At 33.7% G+C, this 18,321-nt stretch overlaps 1 protein-coding gene across 7 annotated transcripts in view; it reads left to right on the top strand.

Moving 5' to 3' along the window:
• LOC129759618 (actin-binding LIM protein 1-like) overlaps nucleotides 1–18,321 on the top strand; it is a 55,652-nt gene that overhangs the window by 20,733 nt on the left and 16,598 nt on the right. For all 7 annotated transcript variants that reach the window (XM_055757106.1, XM_055757104.1, XM_055757107.1 and 4 more), the window contains exon 2: nucleotides 16,713–17,023. In XM_055757106.1, the coding sequence (XP_055613081.1) occupies nucleotides 16,713–17,023 (311 nt within the window). The remainder of the gene's footprint in view (nucleotides 1–16,712; nucleotides 17,024–18,321) is intronic.

Here is an 18,321-nt window from a genome sequence, read left to right as displayed (position 1 = left end):
GGGGGGGAGGGGGTCAAAAAAGTGCATTTTTTGCGTTACGTAATTTATGGATGCCGCCATAACAGTTTTTCGTATTGAATAGAAACTTTTGAAGATACATCCAATAATCTTTGATATGGTTAGTTATATTTATAAAAAAACTTCAGTAACAAGAGAAAAACTTGATTTTTTTTTAATTTGCTGAAATATCTGGTGAGTTAGGCTTTTTTTGATTTCATCATAGAAAAAGTAATATTAAGATTTTGTGGCTCAAATCTGATTCTCGCATTGTCATTCCAAATTTTAGATTTTAGTTTAAAATTTGGCTTTTGATAAACCTGCAATATTAACAATGTTAAACAACACACCAATTCTCTGCAATTTGTTTTACAGGAAGATTGCAGAAAATATTTTTCATTGAAAATCAATTCCTTAATAAATATCATTTTTCATTAAAAAGAAGGCAAAATCAACTCAAATTCTTTTTCAAATTTGTAATTTTCAGCTAAATATGTATTCAAAACGGCTTGTCATCTCGAAAATTTTATTTTGATTGTGAAACACATTTACGAGCTGAATCTGAATCTGTATTTCGAATATTAACCCTCCAAAGCTGTTGACGTTCTCCTGACCGCAAATGTTGACCAATTGAATATTACATTCATTGCATTCTGGTTTCTCAATATTCCATAATTCGATATGTTTTACCAGGTTATCCAAAATTGGTTTTGAAAAAGTCTAAAAAACAATTTAATTAAAAACAAAATTTGACAGCTTCCCAGCAAACATAAAATCGCATTAGAAGTGATCGCGCAAATCATTAACAATGTTAATGCGAATCGCAATTCTTACCAAATAACGATCGTAAAAATGGTTACTTAAAGTCGACATAAATCGGATATGATAAAAAGTCCGCCATGTTTGCAAATTTTTTCTCCCGCGCGGGATTCGAGTGGGAAAACAAGTTTGTTGTTCTCTCTCCAACCAGATTGCTAAAAATCAGATGGTTTATTTGAAAAAATTGTCCAATGAGAGAAGCAGCAAATATTGTCACCGGCAACGGTTCCCATGCATTGAGAGCAAAACTTGCGTACTCTTGCATACCTTTAGGATGTACGAATAATGTGTTGAATATAGCCCAGTTTGTATAATTTATGCTGTAAATGCTGTTTTTCGAGTTTTATGCGATGATTCTATAATTTATATGGAACGTACCACAATATACCTACAGATATGTTTGCTGGGAAAGTTGTGGCCAGAGAATTTTCCAGTAACCTCCATATATTGGAATTTCATTTCCATCGCGTGAGGGAAAAATATTGAAGAAAAACCAAAAAGTTACACTCTCCGAACAAATTTCCGTTTTTTTTTATACAAAATTTTTAATCAAAACCCGGGTACCCAAAATCTCAATCGATAAAATCTGCAAAAATTGGTAGTTCTGTTTGATCAAAAGGGAACTTTTTTGACTACGGGCGTTTTGAAATTCGAAAAAAGTTGCAATTCGACACATCCTTATGCACAGTAGTAAAGAATATTAATTTAACCTTGTCATATTGAAGTGATAGACATTTGATCTCTTCCACAATGTTATTCATTTTAAAAGGAGTATATTCGGTTGTCAAATTGATTTTTTTTTATTTATTTATCCATATTTAATTTAGTAACGTTAGATATAATATCTTTTTTAAGGTTACATTTTGTGCGTTGGTAGAGTTCAAGTACCTTACCGGTGTTCAAAAAGATTTTTCAAACTAAAAACTAACTTAATTTGTAAAGTGCTAATTTTTTTTCCTAAAAACAGCAAACGAATTTCTCAAAGTTAATGCATTGGGAAGTGAATTCCAATAGCTAACACCTCCAACAAAAAATGAATTGCCATAAAGCTCTGTGGCGAGGTATGACATATTTTACTGTTCTTGAACTTCTAAGTTGTGATAATTTCGTATAAAGGTACGTGGGTTGCTTGCTATGAACGAGATTAAAAATAAAAAGACATTTTCGGGAAATTTTCAAATGAACATCCTAACAAACGGTTCTGGAAATGCGAAACGTGGTCCAAACGATTTAAATTATAAATGAATCTAATGCAAGAGTTAAGAGCTACGCGAAGTTTGTTAAGAACTCCTTGGGAGATCTGAGACAGTAAAAAATCACAGGCTATAAAATGGGGAAAAATCAAAGCATTGAAAAGTTTAATTTTCGTTTCGGTGTTCATAAGAACTTTTTGCAATCGAAGAGTTCTTAAAAAGTTATATATTTTTCCACACTGCTGAAGTATAAATGAATCATATTTAAAATAAGATTGTATTTTAAATCCTAAGCTTACTGTTTCTGTAACGATTTTTATTGGAGAATTGCTGTTTTAGGGATTATTTGCATCGAATTTTTTTTATTCAAAAAATTGCATACGATTTGTTCACATTTAAAGACAAAGCATTTCTCGTAGACCAAGCATGTATCCGCTGAAGATCATCATTCATTCGAATATAAATAAATGGTTCTGACAAGTTTTTGCAATCAACATATAGTTGCACGTCGTCTGCAAAAATGTGTATTCGAATAGATCGTAAAACTTTTGGTAAACCCAAATTAGTCAGGGGTTCACCTTTAGCGAGATAAAAATGCTAACTTTTTTGTTATACAAATTGTTAAAATAGTTTATCCAGAGCTTCAAATGATCAGTCAGCAAATTCAGTCATCTTTGATACTACTTTGCATGTCTATGTCATGCGATATTAACTTTTCGTCAGCAACTTATTACGACGTCATGACCAAGTTAAATGAGCTTAGTTGCTGCAACTTCTTTCTTACAATCAAGAATTATATTTTTTATACTGTTGGTGTTGGGTAATAAATATGGTAAAATCAATCCCAAAACAACTATAAAATAAAATAAAAAAGAGGTGGCCGTGTACAATTGCTGGTGGAGTGCAACAATGTCATACGGTATTGGCATTGCTGTGTCTAGGTCTGACTGACATTTGTACTTTGTTTATTTTTTGTTGACATTAACTACATGCCGTTGGTCAGGATTGAACAAAATTGACCGACAATTAGCAACCTTAGGTGTATCTGAACATATGTATGTACCTGATGACGACTCCTCTAAAAATAACTTGAAACTTGAAATTCAATTAAATACGATCGTAAAATGACAATTTTATTGCGTCATAACGCAGGGCTGGTAGCGAGTCACTTTTTAGTGACTTGGTCACTTTTTTTGGGTCAGTCACTAAAAAGTCACTTTTTTCATCATTTGGTCACTAAAGTCACTATTTTTCGAAAAATGGTCACTTTTATCACCAAAAGTCACTTTTTTCACCGAAAATAAACCAATGAAAGAGTAGGTAGTACCGGTAAATTACTTGATCAGTCAGTCAGAAATTTTTTTCGCCTCCGGCGGAATTTCGGCATGAATCACCCTTGGCTTGAGGCATTTCGATCTACGACATTTTTTGACGTTCATGAATTGAAACTAACTTTGATTGTAGATTCTAGTTTTTAGTTCAATCAACCTTTTGTATTGGAACTCAAAACTTGATATACAAAAACCCTATCTCGTCTTTAGTTAGAATGGGTTTTTATTAAGAAGTGTAACTAAGATTGAGATTGAAACGAACCATTGTTTTATGAAAAAAAAATCTTTTATGTCATAACAAATGTTATGATGATATGAAATATTCTTTAAAAAACAATTTCAGACTCAATTTTATTTCGTGTTTTTTGTTCTTCTAAATACTTAAAAAAAGGGTTGTAAAAATTTACACAAGGCCACAAAAATTACATTTTAAAACGACGTTTGCACAAATTAAAATTAAACAAATTATACACTAAATTAAAAAGTTCACAACACTTGTCAATAGGGTGGTTTTGGCCATAGGCAGTACGGTGGTGAGGAATTGAAAGAAACTAACGTTGTCGAAGTGTTCTCGTTGGTACATAAATGTTAACACGTTGTAGAATGTAAGCACAGTCAATACGGTTGGTCAATGTGTCGAATATAAAACCTTGCTGTAGTTCGACGCGCCGCTTTTCGAGTGAGGTTAGACATATCAGAGCACACCTTTGCTCGTACGGTGGGTTTGTTTTTGAAATGAAAATAATTTAAAATTTTAAGAGAAGTTTCTGCACTTTCTTTTTACAAAAACTCAAATCAAAAACATATTATTTAGAAATAAAAGTTTTATATGAATTAATGAGCTTTAAATAGAATCTAGTTTTTTTACACTTTCTGCTGTGATGTCAAAAATACTTGTAATGACATTTTTCCATAATCAGTTATCTATCAATTTTACTAGTAATAAACTCTTTATTACCAAAACTAAATGGCCGAATTTGACAAAATTTCTAGTTGAGGACACTATTTACCAAATTAATAATTGAAAAAATAAGCACCGAAATGGTTATGATGAAACATGTTTACTGAAAAAACTCTTCCTGAAATGTTTTTAAAAACTAATCTTTTTTATTTCCATACTGTTTTTTCAATTTTTCAAAATAAATCTACCGAATTTTATTGTACAGTTTTTTTTCAATTTTATAATCAACTTGCCGGATTTTTTTAATCAAACTTTTTAAATTTTTAAGACATATTTTTAACAATTGTTTCCTTGTTTTAAATTCTAAATTTTCGTGTTCTTCAACCATAAGCCTTTAACTCCAAGTTTTAAATAAAAAAAAACATAATTTCAACCTTCTGTTCTTTCAGGACCCAATATTTTAATCAAAAGAGACAAAATACTCAGAGCTTGTAATTCAAAGCTTAAAAACCTGCGATTGAAACTTTAAAAACTTTTTAATAATATTTTTTATATGAAATCATATTTTTGGATCGATCATGATTTATAAAATTAATCTAAAAAGTTTGAAAAATTGTTCTAAGCAGCAACTTTCAAAATAAATTTTAATACGCAGTGTTAATAACAAAAGTTTTGAACTCATTATTTTTAATTGTTTATCAGTTTTCATCATTCACATACATAATTACTCATTTTCTAACATTTCTTTGTCAGTGTAGTTGAACATGGAGGATTTTACTTTATTAAAGGTTTTATATCTGGCTTCTATAACTGGCACTTTTAAAATAATTATAAATATATTCTACTTTTTATAAAATTAAAACATCAAACATTGAATAAATTCTGTTCAAAATTCATTTCTTATTCAGTAATCGGTAATTTACATTTTAAATCGTGATTAAATATTTTTTGTTCAAATTAAAAAATTACAGCGGAATTTCTCACTAAACTTCCAGTTTAAAATGAGGAAAAGAATTCCAAATTTAGATGAATAAAAATTAACAATTATTATCATTTTCCTAACATCTATTCATGCTAAGTTTTGTACAAGATTTGACATTTATTTTAGAATTAAGATATTTTTTAATTTTAAATTAGCTAAGAAATTCTTTTGAAACTAATTTATTTCTTACTTTCTTGACTTATCGAAAATTTGAAACATTCATTGTAATATGTTTCCAAAATTTTGTTTATCAGTCATTTTTTAAGTTTTTGTGTTGAACATGAGTGACAAATGGTGTAAGAAAACCCTTTCCTTTTCAATTGTTTATTTTTGGTATTGTTATTAATTTTATCTAAATTTGAATTTTGAAAACCCACCCGGAAGGGTCCATCGCACGGGCCTGACTGGTCACATTTTTTGTACTTCAAAGTTATTTTTTCGTTCTACATAGTCACTATTTGGTCACTTTTTTCGGTCCTCAAAGTCACTATTTGGTCACTTTTTTTCAAATTTTGGTCACTAAAGTCCCTACTATTTCATTGTCAAACCGCTACCAGCCCTGCATAACGATAAGCCCAAGATAATTTCAAAACACGTTCAGAATGCTTGACCACCTGATAAAAATGCAATCTGAGATGACGTTTCGATTACCTGATGGGACACGTATAGCACGTCCAATCGTCATGATCCAAGACTAAAGAAGCACGATTTTTTATACCAACTTTAATAGAAAAAAAAACGCTTCTAAAAATAATCCTACACTAGTTCGAAAGGCATGCGGAACTTCTCAACAACGGCATTATTTAGAATGTCTGTCTAGAGATGATCAGCATGGGTGATTAATCAAATCTGCACCATCCAACGTCATGCGTTGAAGATGTTGTATAAATACAAACGAAACACGCATAAATGGGACTGACTAATTTTTCGTGCGTCCACATATGTAGTGGTAAAACTGTATTTTTGCTCACTTTTTTTCGTAAAGATTTGAACAAGTGTGTACGATATTTGCTTTCAAGTGCAGAAGCGTGAAACAAAAATTGTAGAAATTTGAATTCCTTTGCACAAACGATTCAATTCGCTCCCATCATCCATCCGATGACCGTTTTTTTATGGGATGGGGTAGGGGAGCAATAATTTTTCGCACTCTCTCCCTACACTATGCATGTAGTAGGAAGTTAGCGGCTAGCAGCGATGACAACATTTATTTTGTCATTTTGGGCTGAGTGGTAATTTTTTGCCCGTTTTCTATCTTGTTGTTTTTGTGTTGTCGCGACGTTCTTAAATTTATATAACCCGTTTACTTGTGGGTTGGTGTTTACGGTGATGTAGGATTAAAAATGCATAATTTTCACACTTTTCAAGTGGAATGAGAATTAAGCTGCATTCAGTTTATCTCAGAAAATATTACCAACCTTTTTTGGCAATCGATTAAATCAATCCAAAGATATTACATATTTTAAAAGTAGGTTAACTTTCTTCGGTGATTGTTAGGTTTCTTGTTATTTGTGGAACCTATATAACACAAACTATAATATTGAATAACACTAAACTAAATAGCGGGTTCAAGATTATTTAACAATCTCAACTTTTAAAGAAGCAAGCTACATATGAAAACACATTAAATATTTAAAATGTATTTGTTTTTTCACAACCAGTTGTCGGTATACTTCAAACGAAAAGATTACGACCAGAGGATTCAATTCTTACATTGATGCAAGTAAATGGTCAACAGAAATCACCTTTTTTGTTTATATTCAGTGCAGGGAAGTTGCAACCTGTATAATCTTCAACAGAAATAATACAAATTGCACTACAAACAAGCAAACAGAAACACCATCTTTCTCATTAGACATACTGTTCCTTGCCCTGCCTTTCTGCCGTTCCTTAGGCACTATTTTATGTATACATTTCTCGTTAGCCGCCAGTCACCAAGTTACGGGGTCATGCAAAGTGTGGCGTGTCGTCGATGACGATGATGTCATCAGGTTGATATTTGCTTTGATTACATCACTTTTGTTTGAGAATCGCGTCAACGAAGCGCGCCGGATTGGTTTTTCGGCGTGAGTCTGGCACAAGAGCCAGAACATTAGCTCGCCGCTGCTAGTCTTTTCTACTTGGTACCTATATATCATCAAAAGTGTGGCGTATATCTGTATAAAAATATGGCAAAACAAGATAGCGGCACCGGGCGTACATAATGCCCGATGAACGTGACTAGAGTGGAATGATGTGTTGTTGTATTATTGGTTTCTCTGAACTGACGGAGGCGACGATGCTCTTCATCATCGTCGTCATCATTGCGCGGCGGCTGCAGAAGCTTTAGCTACTACTGGGTTCGCTATTGGCGATTAACTAGGGAGGGTCGACCAACCAAAATAAAACAAAAATAGCAGTACATATACCCTTACCCCCAAAATGCCACCCATTTACCGCTACAAGCTGCCCGGAACATCAAAACTTCTAATACACTGCCCTAGAGCCGCACATCGAATGGTGTTGGTGGAGGAGAAAAATTAGAGTGAAAGCGAAAGTCCCGCATTTGGATTGACCATTTACGTACGACGAGTTTTTGCCTTTTTGAATGATTTTTAGCTGTCTGTCTAGTTCCAGCTGGGTATGGTATGCATCAAAAGCGAGAATTATGTTTAATGCGAATGGTGATTTGTTCCAATTTCAACACATAACTGTGCTTAAAAACTATTAATAACGCGATTTTTGTAATACTTTTCTTTACAAAGTTCCTTTTTTTAACTCTCACACTTTGATTCTCTGTTTGAAATAAAAGGAAGAGACATACACTGGAATAACATGCAAATTTTTCTTATTGCTTAACACAATTCAATTTGTAGAACATTAATCTTTGTCTCGCAGAAAGCAACCTTCCTCGTTCTAACCACTTAGGAAGAAATTTCACTAATAAACAATATACATAAGTGTGACAACCTAAATGACCGACATTCCAAAAACTGACCATATATAATTTGTAGATTGGCCCAAAAAAATTAACTGTGCAAAATTTCAGCTCAATCGAACTTGATTTAGGAGTGCCTCAAAAGGCTCGAAGTTACGATTTTTTACCCTAAATCACCATATAAATCGGGAAAATCGAAATTTTAACTTTGATACCAAATGTCTGAGAAATAAATAAAACGTTGGAGTCTGAAATTTTGTTTTTAAAAAAAAAATATTTTTGGGAAAAACCGACTTTGTTTGGTCTTTTTTCCGGTAGATTTTTACAGAATATACATGATTTGGACTGAAAAAAAAAACGCTTCAAATCTCATCTGATCCATTTGAGTGTTTCAAAAGCATCTTAGATTTAAAAATTAAAAAAAAATAAAAATTCAATGACAATTTCTCCAAGTTCCGAACAAAAATGTCAAAAAATTACAGAAAGTTTACAAAAAAAGATGAAAATGATAAAAATTACATGAATCACAAAAATTACCATAGTGAAAAAAGTTACAGAAATGTAATATTATTACAAAAATGATAGAAATGAAAAAAAAATCTTTTTATTTTCTCTTTTACCTATCTACTTATTTCATGTTTTAACCCAAATCCGCTTTTGAGTGTCAATATGACACTGTTCGAAATTTGGCGGCTTGTAACTTTATTCGGGGGCATCCAAATAAAAAAAATCTTCTGGCAGCCTCAATGAATTCTTTAAATCTTTAATTTTCATTATTACTTTTTTTATGGACACACCCTGAAAGCTCAGGAAAATAAACTCTCTAATCAGACTTTGAGTGTCAGTTTGATACCCCTCGCTTAAAACAGCTATATCTCTCTTGTTTCTCAAACGATTTTTACTAAATTTATAGTTTGAAACCTCTTAATGTTGCTCAAATATGTTTATCAGACATTATTCACAAACAACACTTCAGATTTCCGTTATTCAAAGTCTGAGAAAAAAAAATCCGAAAAAAACGTGATTCGGAAAAATGACTGTAGAAGCTACGGAATACTAAAAAAAAACACTTATTGTCCAAGAAAGCTGAAGTTAAAAGATATGTGTTGCACGTAAGGATTAATATTTTTTTAAATTTTTTAAGATGTTTCGTATTTTGACAATCTTAAGATGCAGAAATGTGCCAAATTACGTCAAATTTTCAATTCTCTTTTCAAAATTTATCTAGTGCAACTCAAACTATTTTGACAATTCATAGACTGATAAGTACGGTTTTTACACCACTTTTTTGATTTGTTTGTGGTCATGAACTCAAGAAATAAAAATATAAATGTTGTAAAAATCGGTTACCGAACAAGAGAAAAATATTGGTTTTAGTCGGGAGTTGCAAATTGGCCCTCAAGGTCTGATTAGGGAGTTTTTTTCCCTGGGCTTTCAGGGGTTTAGGGATGAAAATCCCAAGAAAAAACACCTTTCAAAGGGGGTCATCTAAAAATTTGAGGACCTTTTTTTTCATCATTCCTGGTCCTAATATTAAGAATTTATGCCAAATTTCAGCTCTCTAGCTATTAAGACAGCTAAGCCTATAGAGGACAAACAAACAAACCCACAGAAATTGCTTTTTTATGTATACCAGCTGATCTCGATCGAACTTCGTTTCGCTAACAACAGTAAAAATGTGATCAGATTAGATGTTATTGTTTGAATATAATAAAATTTCGATATTCCTAAAACTGAAGAAAAATATTCTCTTTTTAAGAGTATCCTTATTGATAAGACACATTTTGACGGAATTTCATGTTGACCAAATCCATTTGTCAAACATATTCCAAGTGTCGGAACCAAACAGAAGAAATGATTGCCAATTGCCGAGGTGTTTAATGAATTTTTCATCATCGCTGGTTGGCAAGGTTGCCAATACCTGAAATCGATTGTCCACCCCTTAAAACCCCGATGTAGAATATTGCATGACAATCAGATGCATAGTAACGTCAACACAGAAAAAATAGTGAATTGTTAAAATGAATCATCCCTTTTGCCGTCACAAAATTTGATACCTAAAAAATAAATATAAATATAAATGATACCTAAAAACGATTACTCGTCTTCATTCCAATGAATTACAATGTAAATATTAAAAAAAAACAGTGAAAGTTTAATATAAACGACTACTTTCGCCACCCTATGACCCTAAATTTCATACCCGAAATCAACCCCGATCCAAAATTGAATGTTTGTAATCAATTGTCCGCCCCTTGAAACTCCAAGTTTCAATTTCATTTCCTTCTGATACATACACAATATCACTAAAAAAGTGAAAATTTAATATGGACGACCCCTTTGGCCGACTCCTGATCCAAAATTTTAAACCTGATATCGGTTTTCGATCCCTTAAAACCCCAAGGTACAAATTTCCATCTCAATCGCATGTATAATAACGTCAATATCGCAAAAACAGTGAACTGTTAATATGGACGCCCCTTTTTACTGACCCCTTACACAAAATTTGACAACTGAAATCGATTGTTCGTCCCCCAAAACTTCCATGTACCAATTTCCATTTAATTCAGATGTATAATTACGTCAATATTGCTGAAACAGTATTATTGTAATAAGGACGATCCCTTTTGCCGGTCCCTTACACAGAATTTGATACCTGAAATCGGTTGCCCGTCTTTCAAAACTGTGTACTATGTACGGCTATGGCTGGATCCCAATCCTAAATTTGATACCTGGAATCGATTGCTTATCCTTCCAAATACTCATGTGCTAATTTTCATCACGATCCGATGTAAACAGTGTTTGTCTTGTATGGACGACCCCCTTCAAAAGGATTCGTTTTTCATCATTCCTGGTCCTAGTTAACACCCATGCTAAATTTCAGCTCTCTAGCTCTTAAGGGGGCTGAGCCTATAGAGTACAAACAAACAAACAAACAAAATTTAAATCAAAGTTTTAAATATACCTATCCTTAAATGTGTGGTTTCTGGGAAACATACAATTTTTCATACATCAAGTTTATATTATGAGTACCCAGTTTTTAGGATCAGTTTTTCGGGTCACATTCTTCTCATGTCGACGATTACCAATCGAGGTTGCTTTAAAAAGAGGTTGCTTTATATCGAGGTATTACTGTAGCATCAATTATTGCGGATCAAATACGAGAATTCTCGTTTTTTTTTTCACTTGCCGCTAATGTGTTGCTCTTAAAAGCATAATAACTCAAATGTTCTAAACCTAATAATGAAACTCTGTTCTATAATATTGAACCCTACACTGTGGGTAACTCATCATACAATATTTTTAAAATTTGGTTCAGCGTGTTTTGGGATAGTGAATGCCGAATTTATGTGTATCTCGGTTAGATTTCTTCGCGGTCCCTAATGTGTTAAGAGCGTATCAGATTATTATATTTTGCAGACAGAATTGAAACTATAAATCATTCCAACTAGTTTTTCAGATCATTTTCCTGATTGTATCCTTTCAAATCATTGATAAAACACCAAGCAAGACGCTTTTTAACCATACTTCCAAACACGGTCTTGTAATACAGCTCAGTTGGAAAGTCAGTTGCCTCCAGAGCTCATGCCCGCAAGTTCGAGCCCATCGAACCCAGTTGTACCGGATAAATTTTTCAAAAACTGTCCGCCAACTGCAACGTTGATGTAAAATCGCAAATGCCATGAAGACAATCACATTTTCGTAGGTGATGGAAAGAATTAGAGAAACATGAGCTATCAAAGAACGAAATAACATAAGCCGTAAATATCATGAAATTTTCGAAAAAGATACAACGGCTCACCGGCAGGACTTGAACCTGCAATCTCGCGCAGGTTCAAGTCCTGCCGGTGAGCCGTTGTATCTTTTTCGAAAATTTCATGATATTTACGGCTTATTTTCTTTCGTTCTTTGATAGCTTATGTTTCTCTAATTCTTTCCATCACCTACGAAAATGTGATTATTTTCAGGTACAAAGAAGTACCAAGCGATTTCATAACATTAGTATTGATGCCATGAAGATGTTAAAACGACTACAATCGAATCAAAGAACAACTTCCAAACAATCGAACTGTTGTCTTCAAAAATCCATAAATTGTTTATTATTTTTAGTTTTTTTTTGGGGGGATTTTAAAAGGAAAAGACCACCTAAATTTTCACAAAAAATAAATTAGTTTTTCCAATGAAATAACCGCTTCAAATCAAATTCTTTTATCACTTGTTATGTATTTGTATAAAAAAAAAGATTGCTTGATCATTTCGTTGGCAACAAGATAACCTATCTGGTCAAATCAAATTGTGATAAACTAGCGATGACGGAGAAGCACAACCAAATGTTAAATACATACACTTTTCCGACTTGTGGGCGTCGACGAATGCTCAGAACCTTCACCTTGTTTCTTCGAACAAAGTCGCTAATAGTCAAATGTAGAGATACCTACACGATGTGTGTGCTCTCCTGAGACTGTAGCCGGCTGAATTAGCATCGGGAGGGGGTCATTTGACATGCTTCGCCGAAATGACAGCCGTGAACTTAATATTATTATTCTACAAGGTACATAAGTATAAGCGAAACACTCGTATGACTTCATTGCATTTTGACTAGACTGGTGTTGAATATTTGGATGTTGCGTAATGTTTATCTTCTGTTTTCGATAATTTCAATGTTATCGTAGATGTCAAGTATAATCAAAAACTTATTGTAAATTTATATTATTTGTTAGGACGAAACAGAAAACTGAAAAAATGTTTAAGCGCTTGTCTATCTTCACGATACATTTAAACTGGTTATCATGTCCTTGAGGAAATCAACTTTGGGTGCAAATTGTTCCTATCGGTAGCCATATCAAGTATGTCGTCATCGCCGGCGTAGACGAAGCAAGTTGCAAAGGCTTGTTATAGAAAAAAAAAACAAAACGAACACAAGGGTGACACTGACACCCGCTACCCAGCTATGAAGCTAAGATATGATAAGAAAGCGAACAAAACTGCCAAGTGTGCTCGTTATCACCTGTGTGCGCTATAAGTAGTGAATAATGTGGCGTTAAGAAGAGACTGTGGTCCCTGGTGGCTAGGTATTTGTGGCGATTTGTACAGTGTTCAGTAAGTAGGTAAACCACTCTTTCTGTTTCGACAAACAACATCATTAAAAGGCGACGGGCACCCTCTGTCGGCTTGACTTGACAGTTTATTAAGCGGTACTGCACACAACAGGTATAAAATTAGGGTTTACTGTCGGCGAAAACGGCGATAGTTTACTCAAGGTAGTCCAGTTTCAGTTCAGAAGACGCGTTACCGGGCCAATTTGATGGAAATGATAACCTACTCGAGATTGCACGCTTACCAGTTTTGGTAATGGCTAGTGAATTACCCGACATTTGCTGTACCTTCTAGAAAAGGTTGTGGACCCTTTTCTGGGATTAACGGCTAGTTAAGACTCTGCTGTCTTGAACCACTCGATTTAACCCGTGACTACATATGACAAAGTTCTTAATATTCAGAGAAAACTGCAAATTTATCAAGTGATTTATCGGTTTTATTATTTTAAAAATTATTCTCAAGTTAACAATTTAAGTTCTATAAGTAACTGTAAGGGTGCTATAAAACATCATCACATAATGACACCATTTTTTCAACTCCTTTGAAATATTTTTCAAATAATTACAAGTGGAGGTTTTGAAATGCAAATAAATAATATATTATACAGGGTGTCCATCTGGATTTATCCAATTTCAACTTCGAATAACCCCACAATTTTTCAGTCGATTTTCATTAGTAAACAAGATTATTTCAAGATAATTTATTCTATTTATTCCAAACCAGATTTATTATACAACGTCGATTTAATGACCCCCATTTGATACGCAAAAAACAGCCCTTTTGCGGGCATTCTGCATAATGTTGATCACTATTTCGGAATATCTAGAGGTAATTTCATCTCGTGGATTAGCTTAAAGTTCGCCAATGTTTGTCGGTTTGCTGACGTTAATTTTGCTTTTAAATTATACCCACAGAATAAAGTGTCGGCGGGCACTGATAAATGCAAAGAACGAGGTGGCCAGTTCAAATAACAATTTTTTTAACAATGATTTGTACGATAAACACGCACAGTTTTCACAACTGAACGATCGTTTTCGATGTAAAGCCACAGGTGAAATTCCAGCGCATTCTTTCGGTCTGTATCGACTTATAGCTAAAATGGTATTAAATGGCGTTTCGAAATTGTTTTTATCTGTCCAAATCGGCTGGAAAATGGCGGAGGGTTTTAACGTTAAAATCGGATACATCCAGATGGCGCACCCTGTAGAATATTCAAAGTTTGACAGATCTTGAACCAAAGTTGATTGTCGCTGATTTGCTAATAAACCTTTAACATTACACCCTTTTTTAACCTTTTTTTTAGAAGAAAAAAAAACGGCATCTCTGAAAATTTTCCACATAACAGAGGACGTTTCCAACGAAATTTTCAGGAAAAATCAATCGGGAGGTCTAGAAATTTTTTTTTAAGATTTGCAATTAAAATACACAAACAAAATTTTCAAATTTTCGCCAATACTGCTTCCTAAACACTTAAAATTTTACATTTTTTAGCTTAGATGTATTCTTAAAATAAAAATCACTTTCAATAAAAGTGATTTTATATAAAAAAACTTGGAAAAAAACCGTTACATATCGAAGAAAATTATATTATTAATAATAAAAATTATGATGAACTAGTCGTTAAAATAACTGGCAACACTGTAGGAAAATAATAAAAGCACGGTAATCAAAGTGTTTTCGTTATGATCATTTTTATCGAAGACAGAATGTAGCTTTGAGTTGAGCGAAGAAAGTTACAATTTAATCATTTTACAATATATTATCGCTCCCTTGAAAAACCAAAAAAAATGATTTTCTTACCTGATTTTTATAAATTTCAGAAATGTGTAATGTGTATATGTGTAATATTTTGTTTCTAATTAAAAAAAATCTATTGTGAGCATACTGTCAGATTTAGAGAAAAATTTCTAATCCAACAAAGGTAAAGTGTTTTAAATTCGTCATAATATTGAAATTAGGATTTTATGAAATGTTGCAGTGCATTTTAATGTTTATCAAACACGTTGTGATAATCTATGGTGATATACTTATATAAACATTTATATGCCTAAAGCACTCTTTGAACTGGTAATCCGAAGTTGAAAGGAAAAAATTTTCAAGAAAATACATAAAAAATCCTTATTTTTTCCATAATAAAAAAGATTTTTTCGCAAGATAACAATGCACACATTCATTGATTATCACATCAGATAGCTTATATTTTTATTTCTTAAACCACTCCTATAGGTATTTAAAGTACAAATAAATCGTGAGGGAGAAACAATATATTGTTGAATGATTGAATTAAAACTTTCTTCACTCAACTCAAAACTACATTCTGTCTTCGATACAAACGACAATAGAGAATACATCTTTATTACTGTGCTCTTGTTAATCTACTATAATGTTACCAGCTAATTCTATATAACTTGTATTGTACATTTTCAAATTTTCGTCAATATTTAAGATTTGTGTCAAAATTTTAGATTGAAAATCATTTTTATCAAATTTTTTTAAGTTATTATTTATTTTTGAAGGATTTTAACTAGACTGCCCCAAATGTGTATGAGAAATTTCAAATTTGTAAAATCTTATGCGCTGCAGGCTAAAATTTATCCTAGTCCTAGTACAAGATCTCATGACAAATTTGGGCCAGATCAGATTAAGGAAAGGGTCGCTCAACGCGCCTAAAATTTGTATGAAATTTTGAGACATTTTGTTCGGGAGGAACATGAAAAACCAGCTCTTCATCAATCACTTAGGCTTCAAAAATAGGCTAACTTTTTAAAAGGTGATATTCATCACTTTTAATGCTGCGTCAAAATGTTCGACAAAGTGCCCCATTAATTGTGATGAATATCACCCTTAGAAAAGTTAGCCCATTCTTGAAGCCTAATAACTCTTTTAAATTAACTCTAATCGCAATGCCGTCTTGGGATGAAATATTTTTCATAGTTTAGGCCTTATGAAAACCCGTAATCAAAAGAAATCGGCTGAAGGAGGCAAAAGTTATTGATAATTACTATAATTCAATTAACTCATAAATTTTTGGTTACGAAATTGGCATTAACCTTGGTAGTTTTGCTTAGAACCTAGAATGTAGTAGGTAACTAAACTACCAGCTGTCGATTAAAAAAGTGAGAAGATTCTTCATTTCTTTTTCTCCATCCGTTTCTACAAATAACGGCAGTCCCGATTGCATAATTATGTTTATTTACGTGCGCGTTCAGCGATGCATTCCCCTGATTGATTCTATGAGGAAGAAGCATCATTAGCGGGCGGGAAGTATGAAAATAGAACCGACCCATCAACAAACATGGCGGCAATGCTGCTCTTTTATGCTTGGCTTTTTCTCTGGCCATCATTTTCCCCTATGGAGCGGATATTCCATACAGTTGCCACACCGCTGTCTGGCCCATTGCCAGCAAAATCACCACAAACATTTGCCGAAAATCGATACTAATTAAATTGTTGTTCTCTGCTATTCATTTCCATGCAGGTAAAAGCAAAATCCAGTGCAACAAGTGTCAGAAGAAGTGCTCCGGCGAGGTGTTGCGTGTGACGGATCGGTACTTTCACAAATCCTGCTTCCTGTGTACCAAGTGCAACAAATCCCTTTCCACCGGGGGGTTCTTCTCCAAGGATGGCGCCTATTACTGCACCCTGGACTACCAGAAGCTTTACGGCACCAAGTGTGCCGCCTGCGGTCAGTACGTCGAGGGTGAGGTTGTCTCGACGATGGGCAACACATATCATCAGAAGTGCTTCACCTGTAGCAAATGCAAACAGCCATTCCAGTCGGGCAGCAAGGTAAGCCGCAATCATACAAATTTTGTTATAATTATTTATTAATTTCATTTGGAAACAATTCAAAAGTGTTCCATGAAAATCGAGCATTCACAGAAGTACCTACTTCAATAGAATGCAATTGGTACAATCTAACTTTCTAGAATCTAGAAGAATTGAATATTTCAGTCCCGTAGAGAAGTTAAGAGAAATGATGAAAATTGCTTGAGCTTGAGCTTAGATAAACCGTGCATTTCAGTAGTTGCTACTCCGTGATTGACAAGAACCATCAAAATTGTACATAGATCCAAATAAATGGGGCTTGGGATTAGCTTACCATTTTCTGTATACACGTTTCGGAGGTTCCTTATCAGATATGGTCAATAACGGCGCCGGCCACGTCCTTACGGTTCATCGGGGAAAGGGAAGGATTGTTAGTTCGACTTACGTTGCTACTAGAGACCGAATACATCTCTGAATCTCCACAGTCGTCACAGGAAGGTTAGTTTGTTAGTGGGGAAGGTAAATGAGATCTGGATTCCCTTTGAGAAGAGATGTGATCAAAGCAAAGTTAAATATTTAATGATCGTCGTGTCGCACACTATACATCGCGGTTTTATTTAGAGCAAATCTAGAGTTTGTTTTGATTAGGTCGTATGAGCCACCTCAAGTGTTTTGAGAAAATCGCTGTTAAAGTTTTGCAACCCATTTTTAATTCTAGAATTCAAAATATTGCTCAGAATAGTCTGAAAATTGTATATGCGATGCAAAAGTAGATGAGAAATAGGCTAATGCATTCGATTCAGGCATAAATTTAGTTGTTCGAGTGAACATGCACTTGCGCCCTTTCGCATTACGCATTTGGTGCGAACGTCGTTTTGCACATTGACAAATTTTATCCAAAACTCCCAAACTTATTTTGCCCTAAACTTCGTGGATTCCTGATTAAAAGCTTCAAGAACTAAGACTTGATATGACAAGACTCTTGCGCTGAGTGACACGTTTCTCACTGGAGGGTTGTTTAGATCCCTGCCGGTGATATGTGCTCTACAGAATCTTCAGATTCTATAACTAGGTCGACAATTTTGTGTGGCGGACCGTATGCCTAAATCTCTTTTCCTGCTTCAGTGAAGAAATCCCGTCTCCATCGCTGCTGCAGCCTAGAATCGTTGATTCGAGAAACTGTCCTTCAGGTTTCTATTCGACCGGAAATAGCTGTACATCCATGACTTCAGAAACCATAGTGGAAACTTTCCCAAAGCTGAATTATGAATTAATGATTATGAAAGACACTTAGTGAAAGTTTGTTTAGCCATTAAAGT

Source organism: Uranotaenia lowii, unplaced genomic scaffold (genome assembly GCF_029784155.1).
Source record: "Uranotaenia lowii strain MFRU-FL unplaced genomic scaffold, ASM2978415v1 HiC_scaffold_208, whole genome shotgun sequence".
NCBI lineage: Eukaryota > Metazoa > Arthropoda > Insecta > Diptera > Culicidae > Uranotaenia > Uranotaenia lowii.
Note: the sequence above shows the minus strand (reverse complement) of the source record. Positions and strands in the feature narration are given on the sequence as shown.